The 27,945-nt window shown below is 37.0% G+C and overlaps 1 protein-coding gene across 1 annotated transcript; it reads right to left on the bottom strand.

The window, feature by feature from the left end:
- Nucleotides 1-266: 266 nt before the first annotated feature.
- On the bottom strand, nucleotides 267-27,945 carry rxfp2b (relaxin family peptide receptor 2b; the record flags this gene model as incomplete). Its single annotated transcript, XM_081370857.1, has 18 exons — nucleotides 267-511; nucleotides 740-958; nucleotides 3,785-4,195; nucleotides 5,347-5,576; nucleotides 8,220-8,291; nucleotides 8,542-8,613; nucleotides 8,746-8,817; nucleotides 8,940-9,011; nucleotides 9,256-9,327; nucleotides 10,539-10,613; nucleotides 10,847-10,918; nucleotides 11,897-11,968; nucleotides 12,373-12,444; nucleotides 15,847-15,918; nucleotides 18,202-18,307; nucleotides 19,350-19,427; nucleotides 24,274-24,411; nucleotides 27,852-27,945. The coding sequence occupies 18 exons, from the start codon at nucleotides 27,943-27,945 to the stop codon at nucleotides 267-269; spliced, it is 2,244 nt and encodes a 747-aa protein (XP_081226983.1).

Below are 27,945 nucleotides of genomic sequence, written 5' to 3'. Positions count from 1 at the left end.
AAAGCTTTTTATGATGTACTGCAAGAGTAGTATCAGGCTATCTTGCACTTTGTTTTATCATTCTTGTCCAACCATAACATGTAGGCTAGATATTTGATCTAATGTAGGTCTTTAAGTCGGCATCTGATTACAGTCAGTCCATGATTCTGTGATTAGGATCACCAGCAAAGAGGCTCTACCAGGACATCGTCTTTAAGTGCTCCGGCTCTCCGAAAACTCTGTAGATACACTACAGACAAATGCAATGTCCATAATATAGAATATCTTCATCTATAACTGGCATCTCTGACTAAGATAGATGTCTGTGGGTGGTAGTAAGAAGACCTTGAAGGGTCCATGTAAATAACAGAGCTGGTGAAGCTCTTGCGGTCCTGTTTGAGTCTTGGCTGTCTATGGCACCATAAAAGTTCCACCTGTTCTCTGAAGAAACTGGTGGTCAGCGTGTACAGGATGGGATTCAAGGCACTGTTGATGGGAAGGATGAAGATCACCACCCATGATGTGATTGTTCCTGAGAGAAACATGAAAGATAAGAGATATTTTACTTAAGTAAAATATTGAGTGCATTGTATTGTTTGTTTAGTAAGTCTTTTGTGTAGTTTTAGTAAAATCTAAAATCTAAGTGGCACTTATAAATTACTCATATTAATATTTGTGAATGCATTTTTGCTTGTATACCTTTTCTATATGTAGCCTACGCACATTTTTTCTTCATTTAATTTTTTAAGGACCAACTAACCTGGTATCTTAACTTCCAGCAGGGAGAGGATTTTGACCAGGAATATGGGAATCCAGCAGAGGGCGTCAGAGAACACGATGAAGAAAAAGCGATGTGCCATAGCCACGTCCCTGTGCAGCCGTCCACGCAGCTCTGTGGCATCAATGCCTGTTTTGTAGATGGAGTAAAACATGCTGGAGTAGGAGACGACAATGATGAGGAAGGCCACCAGGTTAAGTCCTACAAGTATAAACATAAAACTCTGATTGAAAAACAGCACAAAGCATAATGAAAACAGGTCAAGGCCATTTCTGTACTGTGACTAAAAGGTTTCTTAAAACTGAGCATACAAGAAAAGGGAGGCTTGCAGACCTGGAGCAATCGTCGGTAAATTATAAATGTTGCAACGTAGCACGATTGCTGAACAACAATAACTGTAGCAAATTAGGTAAAGGTGCTCTAAGCGATGTCATGCGTTTTTTAGGCTGAAACATTTTTTGTCACATCCAGCAAACATCTCCTCACTATCCGCTAGCTGCCTGTCCCCTGAACACACTGTAAAAAAACACGGTCTCTGTAGACGGCCCAGGCTCCAAAAACGGCAACAAAAACAAACTGGGCCAACCTGGACCACGAAACATAACAAACAGTGTTCCAGCCTATAACCAACAAGAATGATTTGGGGGTGGGGGTTGGGGGGTTAGTGCACGTACACATGAAGGGGGGTGTGGGGAGTGGTGGAGAGAGAAGCATGAAGAGGGAAGTTAGAGGAGAGATGTCCTAGACAACGACTAACGTTAGAATTATATTCTCTTGAATTTTGATATGGCCGACACACGACCAAAGAGACAACGTTCTGATGAACAAATATCAAAGAAGAGGGAAAAGGAGAAGGAACGCGCAAAGTCCCGAATTTACATTGGAAAAGCCTGTTTCAGGAAGCACGGAAGGGAAGGGACGGGATGAGGAGGAGGGAGGGTCGAGCTAGCCTCCGTTTTGTTTGACAATACTTCGAACGTCAGCAAGAAGTGACGTCACCCAACATCGCTTAGAGCACCTTTAATAACCTCTTATATTCGTGTCATTTCTAGATTTGGTCTGGCTCATACTGTACAGCCTCCCCCTACTGGACGCATTAGGAACAACAGGGGCTTACAGCTGCCTGTTCCAGGTCTGCATCCTCCCCATTTAAGAGAATATAATTCAATGCACGGGAAAATAGCTTTCATCAATTCAGTATGGTTGGTTTCATTAATAAACGAGTGCCATCATCAGCAGCAGTTAACAGAATGTGGCACAAAAACAAGACAGACATTCTTCAGACTATTGAGGTTGAGACATTTCTCTGTTTTAAAGGAACACTCCACCGTTTTTTGAAATAGGGCTTATTCACCTTCTTTCCTACATTTAGATAGGTGGGCAAATGCATTTTTGTCTCAGTGCATGCATTGTTTTAGTTTGACAGGGTCGGCGCTGTCTTAGCTTAGCATAATGAATGGAATCCTTTGTTGCCAGCTAGCATGTCCTGAGTAAAAGTGATATAAAATATAAAAAAACCCACCTAATTACTTCTTGTGGCCTGCGTATTCACAATGAGTACAAACAGCGATGCAGATTAACATTAGGCGATTTCCTATGCAGATATTGACTTGGGACTATATTAGGGGGAAGCACAGGCGAAGCCCGGCTACTTGGGCAGAGTGCTTCGCCTGTGTTTCCCCCTAATATAGTCCTTGATATATAAGTCAATATCTGCCTAGGAAATCGCCTAGTGTTAATCTGCATCGCTATTTGTACTCGTTGTAAATACGCAGGCCACAAGAAGTAATTAGGTGTTTTTATATCACTTTTACTCAGGACATGCTAGCTGGCAACAAAGGATTCCATTCATTATGCTAAGCTAAGACAGCGCCGACCCTGTCAAACTAAAACAATGCATGCACTGAGACAAAAATACATTTGTCCACATCTAAATGTAGGAAAGAAGGTGAATAAGCCCTATTTCAAAAAACGGTGGAGTGTTCCTTTAAAGAGGCCATATTCCACAATTTTTATCATTGTATTTTTGTACACATTTGTTAGTTAAAGGGATAGTTCACTTTGAAATTAATTTTTGATATGTTTTAGCTTACCTCAAGGGCATCCAAGATGTAGGTGTCTTTGTTTCCGCAGTAGTTTCAATTTTGATATTTTTAGGTCAAACCGTTCTTGTCTGTCAGTCATTTCATGCTGGTCGATGGTCACTGTCTCAAAACACAAGCACATAGTCCAAATTAAAACAATTCCCCATCGTCCAAATGAAACAATTCCCCATCATAAGTACACATTGATGGCCTAAGACACGAAACGAGCGGTTTGTGTGAGAAAACGAACAGTATTTATATCGTTGTTATCTCTTGAACGGTTTACGGTTTCGTTCCAATGAACTGCAGTAGCCAAGGCGACATCTATGTATATATCTATACCCGCCCGCGCCGTCAGATCATTTGGACGTGTGCTGTTTTCAAGAGATAACAACGATATAAATACTGTTCGTTTTCTCACACAAACCGCTCGTTTCGTGTCTTAGGCCATCAATGTGTACTTATGATGGGGAATTGTTTCATTTGGACGATGGGGAATTGTTTTAATTTGGACTCTGTGCTTGTGTTTTGAGACAGTGACCATCGACCTGCATTATATGACTGACAGACAAGAACGGTTTGACCTAAAAATATCAAAATTGAAACTACTGCGGAAACAAAGACACCTACATCTTGGATGCCCTTGAGGTAAGCTAAAACATATCATAAATTAATTTCAAAGTGAACTATCCCTTTAAGGTTTCCTAAATTAAATATTACATGATATATCAACAATCTTACAGATCCCAAACTTTTGAATGGTATATTCTTAACAACAACAACAACAACAACAACAACAACAACAAAAATCAATAAATGATCTATGTGTGCTGGGAAGGCTATTGGATTAGAGTAACTTTTTATTTCAAAAGAACAATAAAAGCTATGACTCCTTTAATCTTCATAACTAAATCAAATATTTTTCACCATTGCCAGAACTCACCAAGAAAAATTCCAGTGGAATATCCCTGTGCAATGGGCTTTTCCAGACGCTCAGAGTGAAGAGGGAAACACACTCCATTGTGTCCGTAATAATTCCCAAACATGTCCTCATTAAGCAGAGGCACTGCAGCTATAGAGATACCTAGCAGCCATATAGAGGTCAAGACGGCAAATGTTTGGCACTTGCTTGGTCGCAGGTGGTTGAAAGGGAAAACAATGACTAGGAATTTCTCTATGGTCAAGTAAGTGAGCAGCATGACGGAAACCTCGGAGGACAGCATAGCCAGGAAGCCAATAGTACGACACTCCAGGCTCTCCATCCACAGCTTAGCGTTCTTGTTGTACTCGCCACGGAACTTCATATCAAAGACCCCCACAAAAAACAGATAGACCCCCATCAGGCAATCTGCACCTAGGGATAAATGAAGCATTGTGGTAAATAGCTTTAGTTATTACTCATTGGATAACAGAAATAAGCATTGTGGTAAATAGCTTTAGTTATTACTCATTGGATAACAGAAATAAGCATTGTGGTAAATAGCTTTACCACAAAAGCTTCTAAATGCTTCTAAAAAGAAGCATTGTGGTAAATAGTTTTATCTATTACTCATTGGATAACAGAAGCAGAACTCATTAATGAACAAATAGCTTCCTAAAAACCCAGATTTACAATTTGGTCTTGTGCCAGAATGTTGGAGCATTTCCTGCACATATAAAATGTTATTTTTAAAAGATAAATCACAACCCCAGCAGGCCAGAAATCAATTTTTACTAGGCATAGGATAGCACAGGTGCGTGACCGAGGCACATGGTAATAACAATGAAGGCTAAAATAGAAACCTTTCCCATGCCAAACATGGGTGCATTGATTAATGGCACCAGCCCAGGAACTCCAGAGTTAGAATTGATTACTGAAGGTGATTGTAATAGAGAGGGAATCCTGTGTGAATAGAACTTATACAGGTTTATAGATTTCCCGTCTGATCACAACAGCCTTTCAAGCTGAATGTCAGGCGGGAGATGTCAACAGTGGGACACTTTGGTTAAAGGAGACAGACAGCAAGAGGACCTGGAGAAAAGGGTTTTTAAACATCTCAGGCAGTGCTCTTCCAGTTCGAAATAATATTGTCAACTGCTCTCACACATCCCTTTTTGAATGCGGAAAGCATAATTGGACCGAGTTCTTTAGTAAGACGAAACCCACATCATGTTTAAGATAAATAGAAAAATTAAGAGATAGCTTGCGTCCTTGCCATATGTAATTGATGTAATTGAGAAGACATTATGGGTGCAGGAACACTTTGAGAGCTTGGTGTCCTAGAAAACGGTTTCTTCTTGGAGTGCCAGCTGCTTCTGCTTTCGTCATGTTGGTTTCATAACACTCAGCCAATTATAGCACAAATAAACCCTGAAAACAGATGTTTGTGCCCTCCGGTGTCATTAATGCTGGTATCTTAAAAGACTTGGCCTTTTAAGTATACATGCTTTTAACTCAGACTGTAAAGCATATTTAGTGTTTAATATAATGTGGGCAATGGTAAAATGTATACGTCAGGTACTCACAGCACAAAACCTTGATGCAGAGGGCATGCAGGTTGTTCTCAGCCCGCAGGACAGTCCGCATCCCGATAACAAAGAGGTTCCCAAAGCAGGTGATGAAAGCCATGACCCACACAGACACACGGAGGACCACGTTAGCAAGCAGATCCTCAAAAGATGAGAGACCATCTGAGTTTGGTTTACACTTCCGGACATGTGGGGCGTAAGAACAGTACTGGAACTTCTTGAAATATCTGAGAAAAAATGTATATCAATATTGAATTAATATTTTAAAATATTTACATTTTAAATATTAATATTCATGTTATGTTATGTGTTTACAAATTCACACTGATGTGTGTAATTTCTGTGATTCTAGTGGCACCTAAGGGAATTGTAAAAAATAGTTAACCTTTTTCATACAGCTGGTAGTACTATTAACTTGTATAATATATTTTATTCATTGTATCATATATTATATTATTATAAATGAAACATTTAAATGTAAAAATATTTTTATTTTGACAGTAATTTACACGCTTTTAAAGACAACCAACTATTATCATGATATGCAGTGGTGGTGTGTGGCCTCCGAACCCAACCCCCGCCCCCACCACTGTATGCGCAGTATATTAAACATGTGTAAAGTTTTTTGTTGTGTTGGTGTGGGTGCCGGTGTCTGTGCACGGGTTTCCATGTCGGTGTGCTCGTGTCTGTGCCTGTGTAGGTGTCCGTGTCCGTGGCGGTGCCCGTCCCGGTGTGTCCGTGTCTGTGCCTGTGTCCATGTCCATGCTGGTGACGATGTATGTGCCGGTGCGAGTGTCCATGTCCGTGCCAGTGTCCATGTCCGTGCCGATGTCCATCCCTGTGTCCGTGCCAGTTTTCCATGTCGCTTCCATGTCGGTGTGCGTACTTGTGCCGCTGTCCGTGCCGGTGTCCGTGCCCGTGTCCATGCCGGTGCGTCCGTCCCAGTGTCCATGCCAGTGTCCGTGCCGGTGTCTGTGCCTGTGTCAATGTCAGTGCCGGTGCCAGTATCTGTGTCCATCCTGGTGCCATTGTCCGTGCCGATGTACGTGTAGGTGTCCATGCTGGTGTGTCCGTGCCTGTGTCCATGTCCATGCTGGTGCCGATGTATGTGCCGGTGCAAGTGTCTATGTCTGTGCCAGTGTCCATGTCCGTGGCGATGTCCACGCCTGTGTCCGTGCCGGTTTTCCATGTCGTTTCCATGTTTCCATGTCGGTGTGCGTGCTTGTGCCGGTGTCTGTGCTGGTGTCCATGCCCGTGTGTCTGTGCCGGTGTCCGTGCCTGTGTCATGCTGGTGCAGATGTTCGTTCCGGTGCCAGTATCTGTGTCCATCCTGGTGCCATTTTCCATGCCAATGTACGTGTCGGTGTCCATGATGGTGTGTCCGTGCTGGTGTGTCCATGACGGTGCACGTGCAGGTTTGTCCATGCCAGTGTGTCCGTGCCGGGTTTCCATGTCATTTCCATGTTTCCACATCGGTATGCGTGCCTATGCCGCTGTCCGTGCCAGTGCCTGTGTCAATGTCCGTGCCGGTGTCTATGCTGTTGTCTGTCTCTGTGCTGGTGCCGCTGTCTGTGCCGGTGTGTCCGTGTCAGGTTTCCATGTCATTCCCATGTTTCCATGTCCGTGTGCGTGCCTGTGCCGGTGTCCGTGCCGATGTCGGTATCCATACTGGTTTGTCCGTGACGGTGACAGGTTTCCATGTTTCCATGTCGGTGTGTCCGTGTCCGTGTGCCGGTGTTGTCTGGAGTCAATACGATTTTTTTTTTTTTTTTTTTATTATTACTCTTTTTTTTAATCAAGAATGCATTAATTTGATCAAAAGTAACAGTAAAAGCGGATAGTTGTCCTTAAAGGCATAGTTCACCCAAAAATGAATATGATGTCCTTAATTACTCACTCTAATGTAATTCCAAACCTGTATTAATTTCTTTTCTTGTGCTGAACACAAAAGAAGATATTTTGAAGAATGTGAAAAGATATACTATGGAAGTCACTGGGGACCAGCAACTGTTTGGTTAGCCACATTCTTCAAAATAACTTTTATTTTCAACAGAAGAAAGAAACTTATTTGGGTTTAAAACAAATTATGACACTATCCCTTTAATGTTAATAAAACAACAAAAAACAAAGAGAAAATAACTCACTGCTCTGAGAAGTTTAATAGTAGCTTTAATAAGTATCAATGTATAATTTATACTGAAGTCTATGTAGAGTTTTATTTTTAATTTGTTTATTTAATTTATTTCTTAAATGCTTCTGTTAAATACACCTACTGTAGCTGACAAATAAAAAAAAGCCCTGTTTATTTCATTATTGTATTATATGTTGAGTATATGTAATGTGTATCTTTGTTCTTATCTTTTAATAACAAAGAAAATAATGACAAAGATTTAAAAAAATGTGTTACCTTGTAAGGCTTTGTTTTTAAAATAGGGACATTCGTTTGGCTGTAATGCTTAGTCACTTGCAAAATAGTAAAACCAACATGAAAAAGATTTTTCCTGACAAAAATCGTGATATGATATTTTTGTCATATCGCCCACCCCTAGACCAGACAAGATACAAGATTTGTATTGATGTAGCAAGTTGTGGCCGGTGTGGCAAACAGTTCAAGTTAAGTGGTGTCAATAAATGTGTGCTGTTTTTTTATTTTATTTACTTGAAGCCAATGTTGTCTTTTATTTTTATTTTCTTGTCAGTGTGCACCAGAATGCCTTGTTTACATTTTAAAATCACAAAAAAAAAAAAATCATCTGGGATGCCCCCACACCAGCCTACAATGATTTAATTTGTAAACATGTCACATTTTCACCTCTTGTGAGTTTGCAGGTTTGATTAAAAAAAAATCCAAAGCAGAATGAGATACTCACATGTGGGAGAGATTATCCATGGTCCGGAACATGCTTGTCTGGATATTTGGGATCTCCACTCCCTCCAGGCCACTGCAGAAACAGAATATTGACGTTTTAGTGTTCAAGAGCCTTTGGTTATTCCGCTGACCATTGTCCAGTCTCCTGCAAGCTCTAAGCTTCAGTAAATACTACAATCTGGCACATAGCTTGGTCTGCTGTTTGTTAACTAACTCGACTCGGAGAACAACTTTTGTTGTGTGGTTACTACAGCATAGAAAATGTAATAACATATATTGTTAAAAAAAATCTCATGAAAACCTTAGATACCGCTGTTACTTACAGAGACTGGAGCTGAATTAGGTGGTTAAATTGGCCTGGGTGGATGTGGTCCAGTGGGTTTTGGGACAGATTCCTACAAATGAGAAAACACCAGGCCAATAATATGTACATATGTATATATACTTTATAAAGATCTGCACCAGATTTTCATATTTACATTTTTACATTTGAAATAAAATGTATTCATCCAACTTCTATTACTCACAGAATTTGCAGTGAGGGTAAATCCTTGAAAATACTGATTGGCAGTTCCTTTATCAAGTTACTGGACAGATCTCTGCAAAAGCGACATGGGCATGTCAAACGATATAATAATTTTTAGAAGCATCATAGTGCCTTTCTCTTTTCCCTTATTTCCATGCACACACTCATTCACAACAATGTTTCATTGTCACTCACAGGTCTCCCATCATGCGCAGGGATCGGAAGGTTTTCTCCGGCAAACTCTTGATGAGATTGGCTCTCAGTGACCTAAAAACCACCAAGCATGAGAAGACTTAAGATTATAAACCTCACTGAAAGGGCCCTGATTTGGAACTTGTCAGCTAAACTTTTATCAGCTAAAGCTTAAAATAGAGAAACTAAGAACATAAACATACAGTGGGCTCCAAAGTTTTGGGATAAAACTAAAACTGAAAATGACTAATGTCTTCTAACTTTTTTGCTGTTCACTTCTCTTTAGCTGAATAAGGACACCGTATTTGATAATACTTACAGCACAGTAAGATGTTCACAAGCGAGTAAAGTTGACAAGCCCAACGTCGTAATACGATTCCCCTCAAAATCCCTTCAAGAGAGCATGCCATAAAATGATGAGTAAGAATTAAAAATGCAAATAAAAATGCTGGATATACAAAATTTCAGTAAATATAATACAGGCATGTTGACATGTACATGTGACATATATACACCATATTAAAAGGTAGCATGACAGCTGAAGGCCTAAGACTATTTGGTTACACCTAAACACATCGGCATATCAGTGAAATCCAGCCTCATCCTGTTGCTCTTGGCTGTCAAAGACGGACACCATGGCCAAGGAGAGAATAACGCTGCATTAGCGACAGAGTACATGCTGTTCTTGTACTACACAAAGATGAGAGCAAGAAGGATGAGCCCCAGGTAACATTTAAACCTGTCTGGGATCTTAAAAGAGCCACAAAAAAACTAATGCTGCAAGAAGAAATGTAGCCTACACATATGCACAAAATATTTTTTACTAAGTTTCATTATGTTTATATATATATAAAACGCTCAAATATTGTCACATTATGTTTACTTTAGATCTTATTTTACTAATTCATTGATAAAACCCCATAGGGAAATCTTGAGGGAAACATTGGCGAATTTTGCCGTGTTTTGACGTCATCCCTGCAGCACTCTATTCAGTTCTTCATTTTTACTTATGGTAAATGAACTTTAAACTTGATTTCTTTTAAAGCACTTTCAATTTCCAATTTGTATAAAATGAGCTATATAAATAACAAAAAAATATAACACTGAATATTACGATATCTTTATTGCTTTCTGAGTTAAAGGCATGCCAACGTAGGGGACAAAACCCATAACAAATGCTTCTCCTTATTTTTGAACTGTCTCCATTGGTAACAAGGATTGCTAAAGACAACATATTTTACCTATCTATTTGTAAAAATAAAATAATGATGCTGCCATCTTTCTATAGTTAATTTCTCTGGTGAAAATTGTCATTTTGACCCCCTCGACAAAATAGTGGATTACTCAATAAACTAAATATTTATCCATGGCATTTGATATTTTGACTTTCATTACTATTAATGTTTGTCTTTCTTCAGAAAAAATAAATATTAACAAAATTAAAAAATGTGAGCCGGAGACCTCAGGTTGAGTTGTCTCGGAGTGACCCAGCTCAGTTTCAAACATGATCTGTCTCGCTGCCAGCATCTTCCTAACTGAACTGAATTCAAAATCCTGTAAACCATGACAGCTATAGTACGTAAAAGAGAAGTGGATACTTACAGCCAGCTGAGTAAGGGCATATGGGTGCAGAGTCTGGCGGGGGGGAGCTGTTCTAGAGAGGTATTTACCATTGACCTGTACAGATGTTCAGATGAGGTGAGCCACAGACACTTAAAACTACAGTGCACAGACTTAAATCATTTAAAATGCAAATATATTTTTCAGAGCAATATTTTTTGTGACTGAAGCAACTTGATTAAAACTCACTGATTCTGAAGGACAGCGCTTCACACACAAATAATGGGGTTTGTTATTACAAAAGAAGGAAATCAACAGCACTTCATAGATGAGGATGGATGAAGACTTACAGAAAGAAGAGGGAGTTCAGACCAGTAAATGTGTTGGCTGTAATTGTTGTTATGGGATTGTCATCCAAAATCCTGAAGATAAAATAACATTTCAAAACTTGCAAAAATGTTCCTGAACCACCAGCCAAACTAATGGACTAATTAATTTAATAAATGAATAACTCGTAGATTCAGTGCAGATACAATACCATTTAAAATTTAAGATTTTTATTTGTATTTTTTTTTAAAGGAAATGAATATCCTTCAGCAAGGATGCATTAAACTGATCAAAAGGCACAGTAAAAACTATTTAAATTATAATAATATTTCACAATATGACTGTTTTTATTGGAACTGTACTGTCAACTTTTTTGATAAAATATACAGCATTGTTAAGCTTAAGAGACTAAATATTAACAACCCTAAATTGTAATAACATATGCTATGAATTTTGAATCCATTTTAATGTACTACAACAATAAAAGTTACAACTGCGCAAAAACACTACGTTAACTCACTCGAGGCCGAGAGAGAAGGAAATGAATAGTGGATTAAAGTCGTTATTTTTGTTGTTTTTTAGCGCGCAAAAAGTATTCTCGTCGCTTGATAAACTTAAGATTGAGCCACTGTAGTCACTTGGACTATATTAACAATCTCTTTAATAACTTTTCTGGGCCAGCAAGTTTCAGTCCCTTAGAAGTTTATGGAGGAGTGATCCAGCTCTCAGATTTAATCAAAAATATCTTAATTTGTGTTCCGAAGATGAACGAAGGTCTTACGGGGTTGGAACAACATGAGGGTGAGTGATTACTGACAGAATTTTCATTTTTGGGTGAACTATCCCTTTAATACAGATTTTATTCTTGGTCAAAATATTCTATATGTATTGTGTACTTATGCACAAAAATTTAAGTTAAGAAAAGGGATATACTGCTGTTGCAAAACATTTTAGATAGTCTATATGACTCATGTAAACAACAGAATCATCAGGACTTTGGATGTTTGCAGTTTAATTTAAGCATTATATAGCATAAACATCAGCATTTACAGCTTGTTGATGGTTGTACTCACAGCCACTTGAGTTTATGAAGATCACTGAAGACTCCAGGTGAAAGCAAGGAGATGCAGTTCTGGCTCAAAGATCTGCAACACGAGAACAATAAATGATGTTGAGCTTTACTCAGAATGAGGGAAGTTTTAACAAAGACAAAAAAATATTGTTGTAGGCTATTCACTGAATTGAACTTTTTATAATTGAGGAATTTTATTGAGCTGAATTGAGCTGAATAATAACAGTATGATCTTGCTACAGCTGCATTACAGCAGAATTTGATGACGTTTGTTTGCATCATTAATACTTTCCAGTTTAGTATTGTGAAGCTGCTTTGAAACAATCTAAGTGCTATAAAAAAAAATAAGGGTGACTTGACTATTCCTGTCTGTTTAATGTGATTTTTTTTATATACAGTATTACACTTAAAACACACACACACACACACACACACACACACACACACACACACACACACACACACAAAAACACTTACAGTTTTTGCAGCTTATATAGTCCACTAAAAGCGTGAATGGAAACAGTGAGAATGCAATTATCCTGGAGAAACCTGAGGAAGAAAACAAAACAATCAGCAATTTGGTCAACAGCTAGTTGTGTTTAACAGGTTAACCAAACTGTTAATATATATATATATATATATATATATATATATATATATATATATATATATATATATATATATATATATATATATATATATATATATATATATATATATATATATATATATATAGTGCTATGCAGTTTAGACACCCATGCTAAAGTTGACTAAAAAGAGGAATAAAAAATCATCTTTTGGAAATTGAACTTAATGCCTTAATTTAAAAAATTAGGAAAAATCCAACCTTTAATGACACCAATTTTCTTTGTGAATGAATAATGTATCATAAATAAATAAATGTTCTTCCTTAAAATACAGGGTGCATAAGTTTGGACACCCCTATGTTAAATTCCCATAGAGGCAGGCAGATTTTTATTTTAAAGGCCAGTTACTTCATGGATCCAGGATACTATGCATCCTGATAAAGTTCCCTTGGCCTTTGGAATTAAAATAGCCCCACATCATCACATAGCCTTCACCATACCTAGATATTGGCATGGAGTACTTTCCATAAGATCATCTCTCAATGCAAATCAAACTAGCTATTAGGCTAACGGAAATAAAACCATGCCAATCTCTAGGTATGGTGAAGGCTATGTGATGATGTGGGGCTATTTTAATTCCAAAGGCCAAGGGAACTTTATCAGGATGCATAGTATCCTGGATCCATGAAGTAACTGGCCTTTAAAATAAAAATCTGCCTGCCTCTATGGGAATTTAACATAGGGGTGTCCAAACTTATGCACCCTGTATTTTAAGGAAGAATATTTATTTATTTACGATACATTATTCATTCACAAAGAAAATTGGTGTCATTAAAGGTTGGATTTTTCCTAATTTTTTAAATTAAGGCATTAAGTTCAGTTTCCAAAAGATGATTTTTTATTCCTCTTTTTAGTCAATTTTAGTATGGGTGTCTAAACGTATGCATAGCACTGTATATAAAAAAAAAATCATGTTTGTTGAAGGAGGGACTCGAGCCATAGACTAAACTATCATAAACACTTTGTGATAAGCCATTTTGACTGGTTTTTGGATTGCTGATTTGCACTTTTATGACAATAGATTGCCTCACTGTGTTTCTGACCAACGCCTGTACCTTCAGCCTGCCTCATATCCTTTATTTATCTTTAATAAATCTCCGCAAATGTATTTTACTCCACCTCCCACACCTCCATCATATCACAGAATACTAGAACAACTCGCATATAGTCATGCCATCCTTTGCCATCAGTACTGTATCCAAAACTAAGTGTCCTCAACCAAAAATTCATCTAAGAATGTATAAATATTGGAATATTGGAGGCGCTAAAATGAATGCCTCATCAGGGCAGTTTCCACATCCTCTGCCTGTGACATGTGAGCGTCATCACACAAGTGTAACTGCACAAGTACGTAGTGTTTTCGAGTTGACAGTCACCTACAATATTAAATATTTAAGGGATTTGAATTATGAATTAGGGAATGGGCCATTGATAATTAATCATGAAATGTATCATTTATATAAGAAAAAACTCCATTAACCTATATGGAACAGAACCTAAACATTGAAGTGTATCTACTGTACACACAGCTCTAATGGTAAAACTCTACTCTCAGTGCCGTTTCTGAGACCCAACACTGCAAATAAATACGACAAAATAGCTTTTCTCCTTGACAGAACTAAAAAAAACAGATTCACTGAAATAGCACACAAAAAAGCTGCACAATGACTGTTTGATTTAATGCCAAGCCATTTCAAGGCTTGAGAGCATTGAAACATCCATTTACAAGATTGTCTCTTTTTTTTTTATGAATATGTCAGAGTGGTGTTCCCAGTCCTCCTCAGGCGGAAGAAAAGAGCAAAATGAAGTAATTACATAGCTTGCATAACTTTGTTTGTTCTAAAATAAGTTGAACATTTAAACTATCAAAATCTTCTATTAAAAGCAGCACTTTCAGTATTTTTGAAAATGGCAATGACTTAATGCACCTGGTGTTCAATAACCATGTACTCTGGTATAACTCACAATACAAAAATCATTTCATTCATCTCCAGTAATAGTTTTCTATGTAATTTCTGATCTTTTTCTATCCCTCCTACCTCCATCACTCTCATCAGTGGGTCGAGGGGTCGCAGTTTAGGCTAGCTGTTTGTATGTCTAGTTTTTTTTTTTTTTTTTTTTTTGCAAGCAATATGTAAATCACAAATATTTTTTATGTTTTGTCTTGTGCCAAAAAGCATGAAATGGACATTGGTCCATTGGATGGTCTCTAACTGATGTTTTTATCTCTGGATAGGGAAAACTAAATTATTTTATATTACTGTATATTTTAAAAAATCTATTAAATTACAAAAGTATATTAAATTACACTACCATTAAAAATGTGGGGTTATAAAGTTGTTGTTGTTTTTTTAAAAGAGATTGATAACTTTATTTAGCAGGGATTAATTTACTTGATCAAAGTAACAGCGGCGACTTTTACATTAATGTATAAATGCTGTTCTTTTGAACGTTTAGAAATGTTTCCACAAACATAAAGCAGCAATTGTTTTCAACATTAATAATCAGCATAAATCAGAATATTATAATTATTTCTGAAGGAGTAATGGCCACTGGAAATTTAGCTTTTCCATCACAGGAATAAATGACATTTTAAAATATTTTAAATTGTTATAATATTTCACAATATTACTGATTTTACTGTATTTTTGATCAAATAAATGCAGCCTTGTGAGCTTATATTCCCAAAACGTATGAACATAGTGTGTATTCCATTAAAACATTCTAAAGATGGCAAAATCTTAATCATGACGACTTTACAAAAAATATTTTATGAAAATTATTTGTAAAAAGGAAAAACATTCTTCTCTATTGGTGTAACGCTGATGTCTTTTGACAATAAATATCTACAGTACTGTAAGTGCTTGTGGCCACTATCCTCACGCCTGTCAGTGTAGAAAGCATTAATCAACATAAGGCAACACATAAAATCCCAGCTTTAATGGCATGCTATACAGAAACCTGCCAATACTGAGATTAATAAACAGCAGCAAGCTCAATTTAAAGGAAGGTGACCATGGCCTCATCATAAAAGCTTCAGTGGATTCAACAGAAAGCTGATCAGAAACGTTAATCAGTTTCATGCAGGAACCAATAGTTTTTGTACCACATAAACAAGCATTAGCTGTACAGGTTGACAGCTCCATTATACAAGCCTCTGTATTGATTTGCGGCTTAGCAAAGCATCTCCTTAAATGCATACCAAAGTTGTCTTGAGAAGGTCTTATGAAATCAATCACTATGTGACAAAAATTATAAGTAGCATTTTTCGGATCAGAGGAAATGAATGCTTATTTATACTTACAGCCTCTGTAGTTTTATGTTTTTGATGAAGGCTTTATCGGGTAACATGCAAATCTCGTTGCTCTTCAATGATCTGTCCAAAAGCAACACAAATAGTCAATTTAACACTCAGTAGTGTTTCATTTGTGTATGCTGAAGAAAATAAATGATAAAGAAAATTTGTTTGTAGCCTATACTGATACTGTCTTTTGTTTACTCCAGTGTATTTTGCAAACTAAAGGTCTTTCCACTCTTCAAATTGTTAAGCCGTGTCATGTTTGCATGTCACTGCTGGTTTACTGAATATACTTTTCAGACCATAGCTGTAAGAATAAAACAATCTCTTTTTCTTTCAAATAACGCATTTCCCGCTATTGCCATGTGTCAATGTGACGAGAGGCTGCTCACTGTAGAGCAAATGGGTGGAGCTTACGTGGAGCTCCTCCTCACTAGAGATCCAGCGAGGAGGAGCGAATGTAATTTGGGCCTAATGGGTGGAGCTAGAATATCCAACCAAACCCTAACCCTACCCACAACTCTATCCCTCCATCCCATTAGACATTCAGAGAGGAGGATCTGGACTATCCCCACTCCATTGGATGACCAGAGAGGAGGATCTGGATTATCCCCACCCCATTAGACGTCCAGAGAGGAGACTGTTTATGATTACTACTATAGTGATATTCAAGTTGAAATTTTGTATAACTCACCACACGGCCGTGACCCTGCTCTAGAGCTTATTACTGGGTTATGTTTTTTTGGCTGCCTTCACATGTTATCGGAATGATCGTATAAATACGATTTCCTTAGTCGGAAATTGGACACGTACGCCTACTCAAGTATTTACCACTGGGAAAGTCAGATATGATTTTGACACCAGAGTTTCCGAGTAGGGCATGCCATAAATTCTAAACATGGCGGAGGGAAGAATAATTGCTCCTTTGACTACTATTCTTTATTCGTTTTTTTTCCACAACAGCTACATCGCCTTGTCTTGTCATTGAAGTAGTGCATATTTACATATAGCCTAGGCATAATAATTTCAAGTATTGTATGTTTTTACACAGTGAAAATAGTATAGCCCAGAGCCATAGAGAGAAAGAGTTGCGACACTCCCATAGACCTCCGTTGTAAAAAATGGCGGCGCTTTTAACCGCCTACTTCCGGGATTTAAATATCGGATTAGTTCCAAACACTGTCATTTGGGCGTTGGACCCCATTAATTTACATTGCTGCGCGTCGAGTTGTTCCAGAGGTAAGTTTCTGAAATATCGACCTCTTTTGAATTGTCAACTGTCTATATTGTATCAGAGGCCCTTTGCGATGCTTATACTGGTCTTCATTTGTATATGCACAGCGTAATTATTTATATTTTATCTTGGTTGTTTCAACCAATTTTCTAGCATTGCCTGCTTGCTAGTTAGCTAGCGCGATTTCGCCAGCTGTGAATGTAGCATCTAATTAGTTCGGTAGTGAATCGCTACCACCTTTATAGCAACTATTTTACAATATAGACAGTTGACAATTCAAAAGAGGTCGATATTTCAGAAACTTACGTTACCTCTGGAACAACTCGATGCGCAGCATTCACCACTCAAACTCAGCCAACAGGTCACATAATGAAAAGTTAGTATATCCCAAAAATGAAATTAAATAAAAGTTGCTACCCATGCAAACATGAACACTAAGCTTTTCCCTCCAAAAATATAGCCTAAACTTATCTAAGTAATTAGTATATACAGTATTTCGTTGTCACTTTTTTATTGACATAAATTCCAGAATTGTCAGCAAGCTGGTTATCTATATAGAATGGTGAATGTTTATATGAAGAGTTCAGATGCAAAAGCCTCTAAGTGCCATATGAAATTTTCTTCTAGAATGATCATTTTGATCAAGTTTGTATATTTAAGTTCATTAATTTCACTTAACAATTGACAATTCATAGGTAATTTTCATTGCCATTTAAGTGAAATTAGCTACTGAACTTAAATATACGAGCTTGATAAAAAATTATCATTCTAGAAGAAAATTTCAGATGGCACTTAGAGACTTTTGCATCTGAACTCTTCATATAGTTGTCAACGAATGGGAAGCTACATTTTATTCAAAATTAAATATTATATACATTTTGGCTTTAATAAGATTTTTACCAAGAATTAGGCAAGAATAACCTGGTGTCCTCCACAATTCCTGTTCTTTCCGACAACAAAGTACTAAATGCGATGAGCTCGTAGCCTAATCACAACGTTAGAAGTGGGAAGTAGGAAATTGCACGTGAAAGCAGCATTAAACCTTCAACAATTCATAATCTTTTGAATCAGTGAACTAGGCTACTGTACATTTTGACTACACAAATTTGCAATGGAAGGATGCGTACAGGAAGGTAACATTCGCTGACACCTGTGGAACGGATCTCAAGCTGACATGCACACAGTGGATCTCATTGTTAATGCACTGGCAACGATCAGGATACCGCTCCACTTCTGCAAGGTAGAATAGGAAAGAGATACATATACACACAGACATACACTCATTCAAATTCAACAGTAGTTCTGTGCAGTGACAATCAAAATATAGTTAAAAATGAACACGGATTTACATTGTGGAAAAGTGTATTAAAATTCATTTTAAATTAAGGTTACATTTCAAATATATTTCAAAGTTTAATTATGAGTTGACCTTATCCACCTTTTTCCTATGCCCCTTGACACTTTTCATGAATTATGGAAGTACTTTTGTTAAACGGTAAACAATTTGCAGGTTTGCTGTATGGATGCAATAATAAGCATTTTCCAAAACTGAGTACAATATGACATTATTCTACTCACCCTTTAACCATCGAACATTAAAAGGAAATTTAAAAGTTAAGCATAAACTACAACAGACAATGAAATCCAGGCTACCCCAAACGAAAGATTCTTTGTGCATTCCAGTGAATTATTCATGGAATAGCTATATCATAAATTATATCGGGAGAGCAGACCACAACTGCGCAGTATAGGCTAGTTTTTTTTTTATTTTTTTTTTTTATACTGTTACAGCGGAACACACAGGAAAAAACTAAAACAACAGGAGGAAAAGAATCCAGCGACTGAAAGAGCTCTTGCTAAATGTTATACCATATCACATTAAAATAAAATAAAATAAAAGTGTTATGTTATTGTCCTGACTTCAGAAAAGTACATTTTACAGCTCATTCAGTCCAACTGACGGATAATGATTATTTATAGTGCAACCTTACGATTTGAAATGATTTGTTTCAGTCTTTTTGAGTGGAACTTCTACAAACCAGAAGTGCCTCCCATAATCTAAAATGCAGCATCCTTAGGAAAATGTGGATAATGAACTTCTATTGAAAGTGACATTAAAAACTGCACTTGATATATTTGGCATAGGCCTAGTTTAGGAAAAGCTTGTACTAATACAAGCAGTACTGTCTAGAACTGGATTGTCTAAATTGCGTTTTTGAGACTGCAAGACAGCAAACTCAAGAGATGAATGATTAGGGATTAGGTGTATATTTACGGCACTCTGTAGAAAGCTCTTGTGGATAAACCCTTTTAAATGTCTGGTCGAAGAGGTCTGCCCAGCCACTGTTATCCCCTTCAGAGAGATGGACAGCGATGAGATAGACGTCAACATGAGACAAGCACACAAACACATTTAAACAAAACACATACATACAGGCATAAGTTCATTATTGATAAAACAATGATACAATATTGTATCCATTTTAATATAGGCTACTGTAGATCAGTTTATAGGGGCTAGTTGTCACTCTTTTTACACTTTTATTTAGGACCATGTTTATCTTGGAAAAAGACACAGACTTCTTCTTGGCAACTAGTCCTGTGGTCTCTGGCACCAAGACATTAGCAGCAGATCCTTCAAGTCCTGTAGGTTGAGAGGTGGAGCCGCTGTGGATCAGAATGGTTGGTCAAGCACATCCCACAGATGCTCAACTGGAATGAGATCTGGGGAATTTGGAGGCCAAGGCAACACCTTGAACTCTTCATCGTGTTCCTCTAACCATTTCTGAACAATGTGTGCAGTGTGGCAGGGTGCATTATCCTGCTGAAAGAGGTCACTTCCACCAGGGAACGCCATTGTCATGAAGGGGTTTACCTGGACTGCAACAATTTTTAGGTAAGTAGCACACGTCAAATTTATGTCCACATGAATGGATGGACCCAGGGTTTCTCAGCAGAACATTGCCCAGATCATCACACTCCCTCCACTGGCTTCCTGGTGCCAACAGTTCTCAAGGTAAATGCCATCGTAAATGCACACGTACATGGCCATCCATGTGGTGTAAAATAAAATGACACTAATCAAACCAACCTTCTTCCACTGCTTCAAGGTCAAGTTCTGATGCTCACATGCCATTTGTAGGCGCTTTCGGCGGTGTATAGGGGTCGTCATCATAGGCACTCTGATTGGTCGGCGGCCACACAGCCCCATAGGCAGCAGAGTGCGATGCACAGTGTGTTGTGACTCATTCCTCCCGCAACCATCATTACAATTTTGTCTGACCTTCTGTAGACGTTCTGTCGGCTCAATCAATCAATCATTTATTTCTAGAGCATGTTTAAAACACAACCAAAGTTGACCAAAGTGCTATACAAAGAATAAAAGAAACACAAGAAATAAAAATAATACACATATATATCGCCAAAATAAGTAATAATCAATCAACAGAATAAAAGAGAAACCCAGGATGACACACTATGGAGTGTTTAAAGCCAGGACGAATAAGTAAGTCTTAAGATAAGACTTAAAAATATTGACAGATGGGGCATGCCTAAAGGAAGGAAGGCTATTCCACAGCTTTGGTCCAACAGTGGCGAAAGCGCGATCACCACGTTTTTTTTTTAAGTTTTACTATCGCCCTTGTGTTGTGTTCAAAATCCTATAACACTTGTGATGTTCCCGGTCAAAAATGACCAGCCTACAAAAAATAGCTTATAAATCACTTGTTATGCTATATTATCACCTAATATTGGATTCAATCTTTTTGTCAACTTGTTCCCTTTCAATTAGGACTGGTTTTATTTTTCTATTTGCATCTAATCGTAGGCCTCATTTATCTGAGAGTAAGCATCTCATTTTTAAAAAAAGCATTATTTATGAATAATTTTGGAAATATGAAATAAAATCTGAAAACAAATTGCACTGTTGATCACACTAGTCTACTTTTATGTTTCACCAGGAAGTTTGTTTTGAAAAACTTTTATTTTGTACAAAATTGCACAAAGTTACACTGATTTTTGGCATAAAAGAAAAATCGATAATTTTAATGTATTGTTAGCTATTGCCACAAATATACCTGTGCTACTTGTGACTGGTTTTGTGGTCCAGGGTCACATATGTGCATGTGTGCTTGCAAACATCGAGCTCTTGGACCTGTGCATGTGTGGATACATGCATACACACGCCACCCAAACACACACACTCACACACACACACACACACACACACACACACACACACACACACACACACACACACACACACACACACACACACACACACACACACACACACACACACACACACACACACACGTTAAAACACACAAACTATTTTGAGTATTACACACATTCTTTTTCACAGAGAGAAACTTGATCCTACCCTGAACTGCATCTAATATCCATTCATCCATCTGACATTCACACACACACACACACACACACACACACACACACACACACACACACACACACACACACACACACACGCGTGCATGCAAATTGGTTTAGTCTGCAGTGACCCTGTTTCAAAAGAATCTTTCTTTCATGTTCTTTGTTTCATCACAGTTTTCAGACAAAATATTATGACATTGTGTTTTGGGACTAAAATGTACAAATATAGATGTTATAGCACAGACACATCAATTTTTCACAGTGCCTTGCTTGGCATTTATTTTGTAGCAGCGCAATGGTGAAGAAGCTCTCTGTGCATGATATTCTTCATCAGATCATTGATCAAGATTCTAGTGAGGAGGAGGCGATGCAGGATGGATCTTGCAGTGAAGGAGCAATAGAAGATGTATCAGAAGAAGAAGCCACCAGATGCTAGAGACCTTAAAACAACTGATGAGCAGCAGTCTTCTGATGATGAGGGCTTAGCTGATGCTACGGTTAAATTCTGGTCGAAAGATGCAACTTTGTCCTGGTCTTCATCCCCACCAATGAGGCAAAGTAGGTTTTCTTCTGAGATCCATCCTGCATCACCTCCTCCTCAATAGAATCTTGATCAATGATCTGACGAAGAACATCATGCACAGAGAGCTTCTTCACCATTGTGCTGCTACAAAATGAATGCCAAGCAAGGCTCTGTGAGGCATTTATATGTGTCTGTGCTATAACTCTGCTATAATATCGTCTTTTTCTGTGAGAACATCAAAGTCCCAAAACACAATGTCATAATATTTTGTCTGAAAACTGATGAAACAAAGAACATGAAAGATTCTTTTGAAACAGGGTCACTGCAGACTAAACCAGTTTGCATGTGCGCACGTCGTGTGTGTGTATTTGTGTGTGTGTGTGTGTGTGTGTGTGTGTGTGTGTGTGTGTGTGTGTGAATGTCACATGGATGGATGAATGGATATTAGATGCAGTTCAGGGTAGGATCAAGTTTCTCTCTGTGAAAAAGAATGTGTGTAATACTCAAAATAGTTTGCGTGTTTTAACGTGTGTGTGTGTGTGTGTGTGTGTGTGTGTGTGAATGTCACATGGATGGATGAATGGATATTAGATGCAGTTCAGGGTAGGATCAAGTTTCTCTCTGTGAAAAAGAATGTGTGTAATACTCAAAATAGTTTGCGTGTTTTAACGTGTGTGTGTGTGTGTGTGTGTGTGTGTGTGTGTGTGCTTGGGTAGCGTGTGTATGCATGTATCCACACATGCACAGGTCCAAGGGCTGTAAGCATCTAATTTTTTGAGTAAAAAAAAAGCATTATTTATGAATAATTTTGGAAATATTAAATAAAATCTGAAAAAAATCAGATTTTATTTAATATTTTCCAAAATTATTCATAAATAATGCTTTTTTTTTTACTCAAAAAATGAGATGCTTACACTCAGATAGTAAAACTTAAAAAAAAAACTTGGTGGAATAGCCTTCCTTCCTTTAGGCATGCCCCATCTGTCAGTATTTTTCAATCTTATCTTAAGACTTACTTATGCATCCTGGCTTTAAACACTCCATAGTTTGTCATCCTGGGTTTCTCTTTTATTCTATTGATTGCTTATTACTTATTTTGCCTTGTTTGTTATGTATGTATATTATTTTTATTTCTTGTGTTTCTTTTATTCTTTGTAAAGCACTTTGGTCAACCTTGGTTGTGTTTTAAACATGCTCTAGAAATAAATGATTGATTGAGCCGACAGAACGTCTACAGAAGGTCAGACAAAATTGTAATGATGGTTGCGGGAGGAATGAGTCACAACACACTGTGCATCGCACTCTGCTGCCTATCGGGCTGTGTGACCGCCGACCAATCAGAGTGCCATCAGATGCCTACTCTCAGATACATGAGGCCTACGATTAATCAGATCCAATATTGGGTGATAATATAGTATAATGAGAGATTATAAGTCATTTTTTGTAGGCCGGTCATTTTTGACCCGGAACACCACAAGTGTAATAAGGTGACAATTACACCTTACAGGGACATTAAAATTGATGTGGTCATATTTTCGCTTCCCTTCAAGCAGTCTAGCAGCTGTGTTTTGAACCAACTGCAGACGAGAGATGGAAGCCTGAGAAATGCCATAGTACAGCGAATTACAGTAATCAAGCATAGATGTTACAAAAGCATGAATAGCTGTTTCAAAATTGCTCCTTGATAAAAAGGGCTTAACTTTACTGAGAAGATAAGGTTAAAAGCATGACTTGACAACAGCTGAGATCTGTTTGTCCATCTTTAAACGGGAGTCAAATAGGAAGCCCAGATTCCTCGCACACTGTGTATGGGGTGAGGAAGCCAAGATCAAAATCAAAAACACAGTTTTCCTTGGGGCCAAACATAATAAACTCAGATTTTTTTTCATTTAGGTGTAAAAATTGCTTGAAAGCCATGACTTAAGTTCGTTCAGGCAATGTAATAGTGGCTGAAGAGAACATTTATTATTGCGTTGCAAGGGAAAGGAAAGCTGGTTATCATCGGCATAGATGAAAAGAGACATGTTTTTTTAAATAGATGCCAGGGGGAGCAAATACAGGGCTCGGACCAGTCGGGATAGCCTTCGCTGTCCTTGTGCATCGATGAGCTTCGGGAGCCCAACACCCTGTCGCCAGTTTATGGTTTGTCCCTCTTCGGATCGCTTTTGGTTCACCACTGAAGACCGCAAGAAACCCACAAGCCTTGCCGTTTCAGAGATACTCTGACCAAATATATATATATAAGCTATATGTGAGATGTCTGTATTTGTAAAAAAGCTCTTACCACAATTGTCTTCGTCAGCTCCATTGGGACAGTCGTTTTGTCCGTTGCATTGCAGAACCTGTGGCAGACAAATGCTCATATTGCCACATGGAAAGTGACCCAGCTGACAGTCTTCTGAAGGCCTGCGCTCCAGCCCTGCTGCTGGGACAATATACAAGTGAGAAATCACTTTCAACACTTCATGCTTATGTTAATCTTCTGCTTTCATATGTTAAGGTAAAATGCAATTTAATAATGTCATTCAGATAGAAAGATCCAGTCGGGTGGTATAAATGCAGCTATAATACTGTCTTTCTAGTTTTTCTTCCAAGACCTTGAGCATGTGTTTGCATGTGAACTTTTACATGTCAATACTGAACTATAATGACATTATAGTTTACTGAGGATATTGGGGCTTTTAAGGCTTTAGTAAAAACATAAATGATAAGCACTCTGTAACAATTATTGCCCTGTGATCCAAGCCTTCGTTTAACCCTGCTTGCGTGGCGATCAAAATTACTGTTTTTATTTATTCATTTTAAGGAAATAAATGTACTATATATGTATATATATATATATATATATATATATATATATATATATATATATATATATATATATATACTCGTTTTTGAGCATAGACCTGAAAATATTTACTGTAATGCTTTGGAGCACAGGTTTAAGTTTGGTCTCTTTTTAAAGATGACACAGATTATTGCTAAAAATGAAAAGTGAAAGTAAATGTAAAGTTTAAAAAGTGAACTTACAAAAGGTAATATAATTTTAAGTTTATTGTTATGGAAACTGCACAAAAACACTGTTTTAAATTTTTATATGAAATATATATTTTCCAAAACACATTTTACTCTAAAACTGTGGAACTGTACAACTGATCTAAAAAAAATAAAGAAAAGAGATTCCAGTAAGATTTTGTCTGGGCGCCGAACCAGAGGGTTAAATCTAATCTGCTTTCCAAATGCCTTGAGAAAGGGACAAACTGTTCAGATTGTCAAAAATAAATACATTTTCTTTGAGGGTTAGATAATAGACTCACACTGGTATATATGGTGGCACATGCTTCAGAGACAAGAACATTAGGTTGGAATAATTCATATGAGCGCAAATCTGTAATGCAAATCTACTTTTGAATGTGACATAGCTGTAATTAGGTGTAAAATAGAGAGTAGAAGAGAGAGGTGAAGAGAGATATATCAAATCATAAACAGGTCCATTATACTACATTATAGATTTCTTAAACCTATAATACTTAATCATGACTTTTAAAGGCAAAAATGCATTTGAGAGAATTTGATGAATTCAGTCAGGGTGAATTTTCCATGACCTCTGTCATGTGTCTTGTAGTAACTCTCTGTTAAGTGTCTTGTAGTAACTCTCTGTTAAGTGTCTTGGAATGTCTTCATAAGAACTCAGCGTTCGAGTTTTAGACAAGACTTTATGCCATCAGTGAAATCACAGGAAAAAGAAAATAACTTGCTGTCCCTTCTAGGATGTTGTACTGTAATGCCTAGTGCCAGCTCGACATTTCCAATCTTCGAGCAGAAGGAGATGGACAAAAAATTGAAACGATATCAATATACAATCTGACTTTTGATGGAGCCTGGAATCAGAACACCATGTTCATTCATTTGGCCAGAGGAGAACTGAGTCTGGTTTCTTCCAAGCTTTTCTCTCTCTCTCTCTCTCTCCATATCTATCACCAGAGTTTAGGTCAGTTATTTGGTTGAGGTTTATAAGAACCTTAATATTCAGTAATATTATCGATTTGAATATTTGATGAAGTTTGCATCTGGGATGAAACAATATAAAGCATTATATAAATAAAGGTGACTTGACATGAGCCTAACAATCAATACTACTTGAATCGTAATTTTATGAATTTTTCTATCAGATGTAGGCTGTTTGGTTTTGGTTCGGTTGGAAGTTTATTAATCAACATTTTGAGGAAATCTCATCTTCCCATGTCACACCGAATAGCTCACACTCTTAAAAATAAAGGCTCAAAAAGGGGATTTTCACAGTGATGCCATAGAAGAACCATTAGTGGTTTCAGTAAACCGTTCTTAAAAGAACCACTTTACTACTATTATATTATTTATATTATTAGTGTAAAGAACATTTTAATGATCTAAAGAACCTTTTCCAATATAACATTGTTATAATTGTTACTTTTCCACAAGATTGAACATCTTGTGTATTGGAAACATCCTGTGGGTAACACTTTATAATAACGTTCAGTTGTACGTCATTTATAATGATGAACTAGTCATTTACAAAACATTCATAAATGATTAGCAAGTGATATACTAACATTTTATGTATGTTTTGTAAATTCTGTAACAAGTCATTTACAAGTGATTAGTAAATGATTGACTAATTATTTACGAAACACGACTATGCGTTCATATTAATAAGTGATAGGTTCATTATTGTATGTGTGTTTTGTATATTTAGTTGTAAGTCATTTACAATTGATTAGTTAATGATTAACTAATCATTTACAAAACATGAATAATGCGGTTCATAAATGTTTAATAAATTGTTTTTTTTGTTTTTTTTTGTATGTATGAAGCAATTAGAGGGTGCAGAAAGTGTTGTAAATGCCTTGTATACACATACAGATAATTTGTAACAGGTAAGTAATGATGTGAAACACATTTATAAGTGATGAATAGTTTACACTTTAGATTAGGGGATGCAGAAAGTGTTGAAATGATTTATTCATGCGTTTACACATCATCTATAACAGGTGTTGAACACTATAGTGTGTGCTGCAGTGCAAGTGCTGACTGGTGAGGGTATAGACAGCTGTCTTCTCTGAAACACAGAGTCTTTAAACACTGTGCATGTGATGTGAGCTAAACACAACATTTTTTTAAATGTATTATGAAACGCATAGTCATGTTTTGTAAATGATTAGTTAATCATTAACTAATCAAATGTAAATCACTTATAACTGAATCTAAAAAAAATACATAAAATAATGAACATATCACTTATTAATAATTTATGAATGCATTAGTCAATCATTTACTAATCACTGTAAATGACTTGTAACGGAATTTACAAAACATAGGCTACATAAAATGTTAGTATATCACTTGCTAATCATTTATGAATGTTTTGTAAATGATTAGTTCATCATTAACTAACCACTTATAAATGACTTACAACTGAACGTTATTATAAAGTGTTATCGTTTGACACCCCTGTTCTTTAAGCGCCAGAACCACGTAGCCTACGGGTCCAGTTTAGGCTACATAATACTGAAATCTCTCTCAAGACTATTCATCATCCCTTAAAATTAAAATGTATGTAGCCAATAACCTTATCAAAACCCAACAGCAGAAATATAAATTTTTAAAATGTTGGATTTCAGTGTTCAACACAATTTGGTAGGCTACCGCACAATTTACAATGTGTATAAATAGGCTATAGGCTTACTATAAATACAGTATAGCTACACATTAAATTTACTGTGAAACGAATGATATGATAATGATATTTATGAAACTAAGGACACCAACAAATAACTTTATTTTATTTAAGATGACCCAGCTCTGTCTTTTATAATGTCTTACCTTTGATTGTTGTTATCGATATAGTGAACAATATCCATATCAAACATAAATCCAATGTAATAAAGCTCACAGCAGCAGATTGATCCGATCTCAT

Source organism: Scardinius erythrophthalmus (genome assembly GCF_964197995.2).
Source record: "Scardinius erythrophthalmus genome assembly, chromosome: 7".
In the NCBI taxonomy this organism is placed as follows: domain Eukaryota; kingdom Metazoa; phylum Chordata; class Actinopteri; order Cypriniformes; family Leuciscidae; genus Scardinius; species Scardinius erythrophthalmus.
Note: the sequence above shows the minus strand (reverse complement) of the source record. Positions and strands in the feature narration are given on the sequence as shown.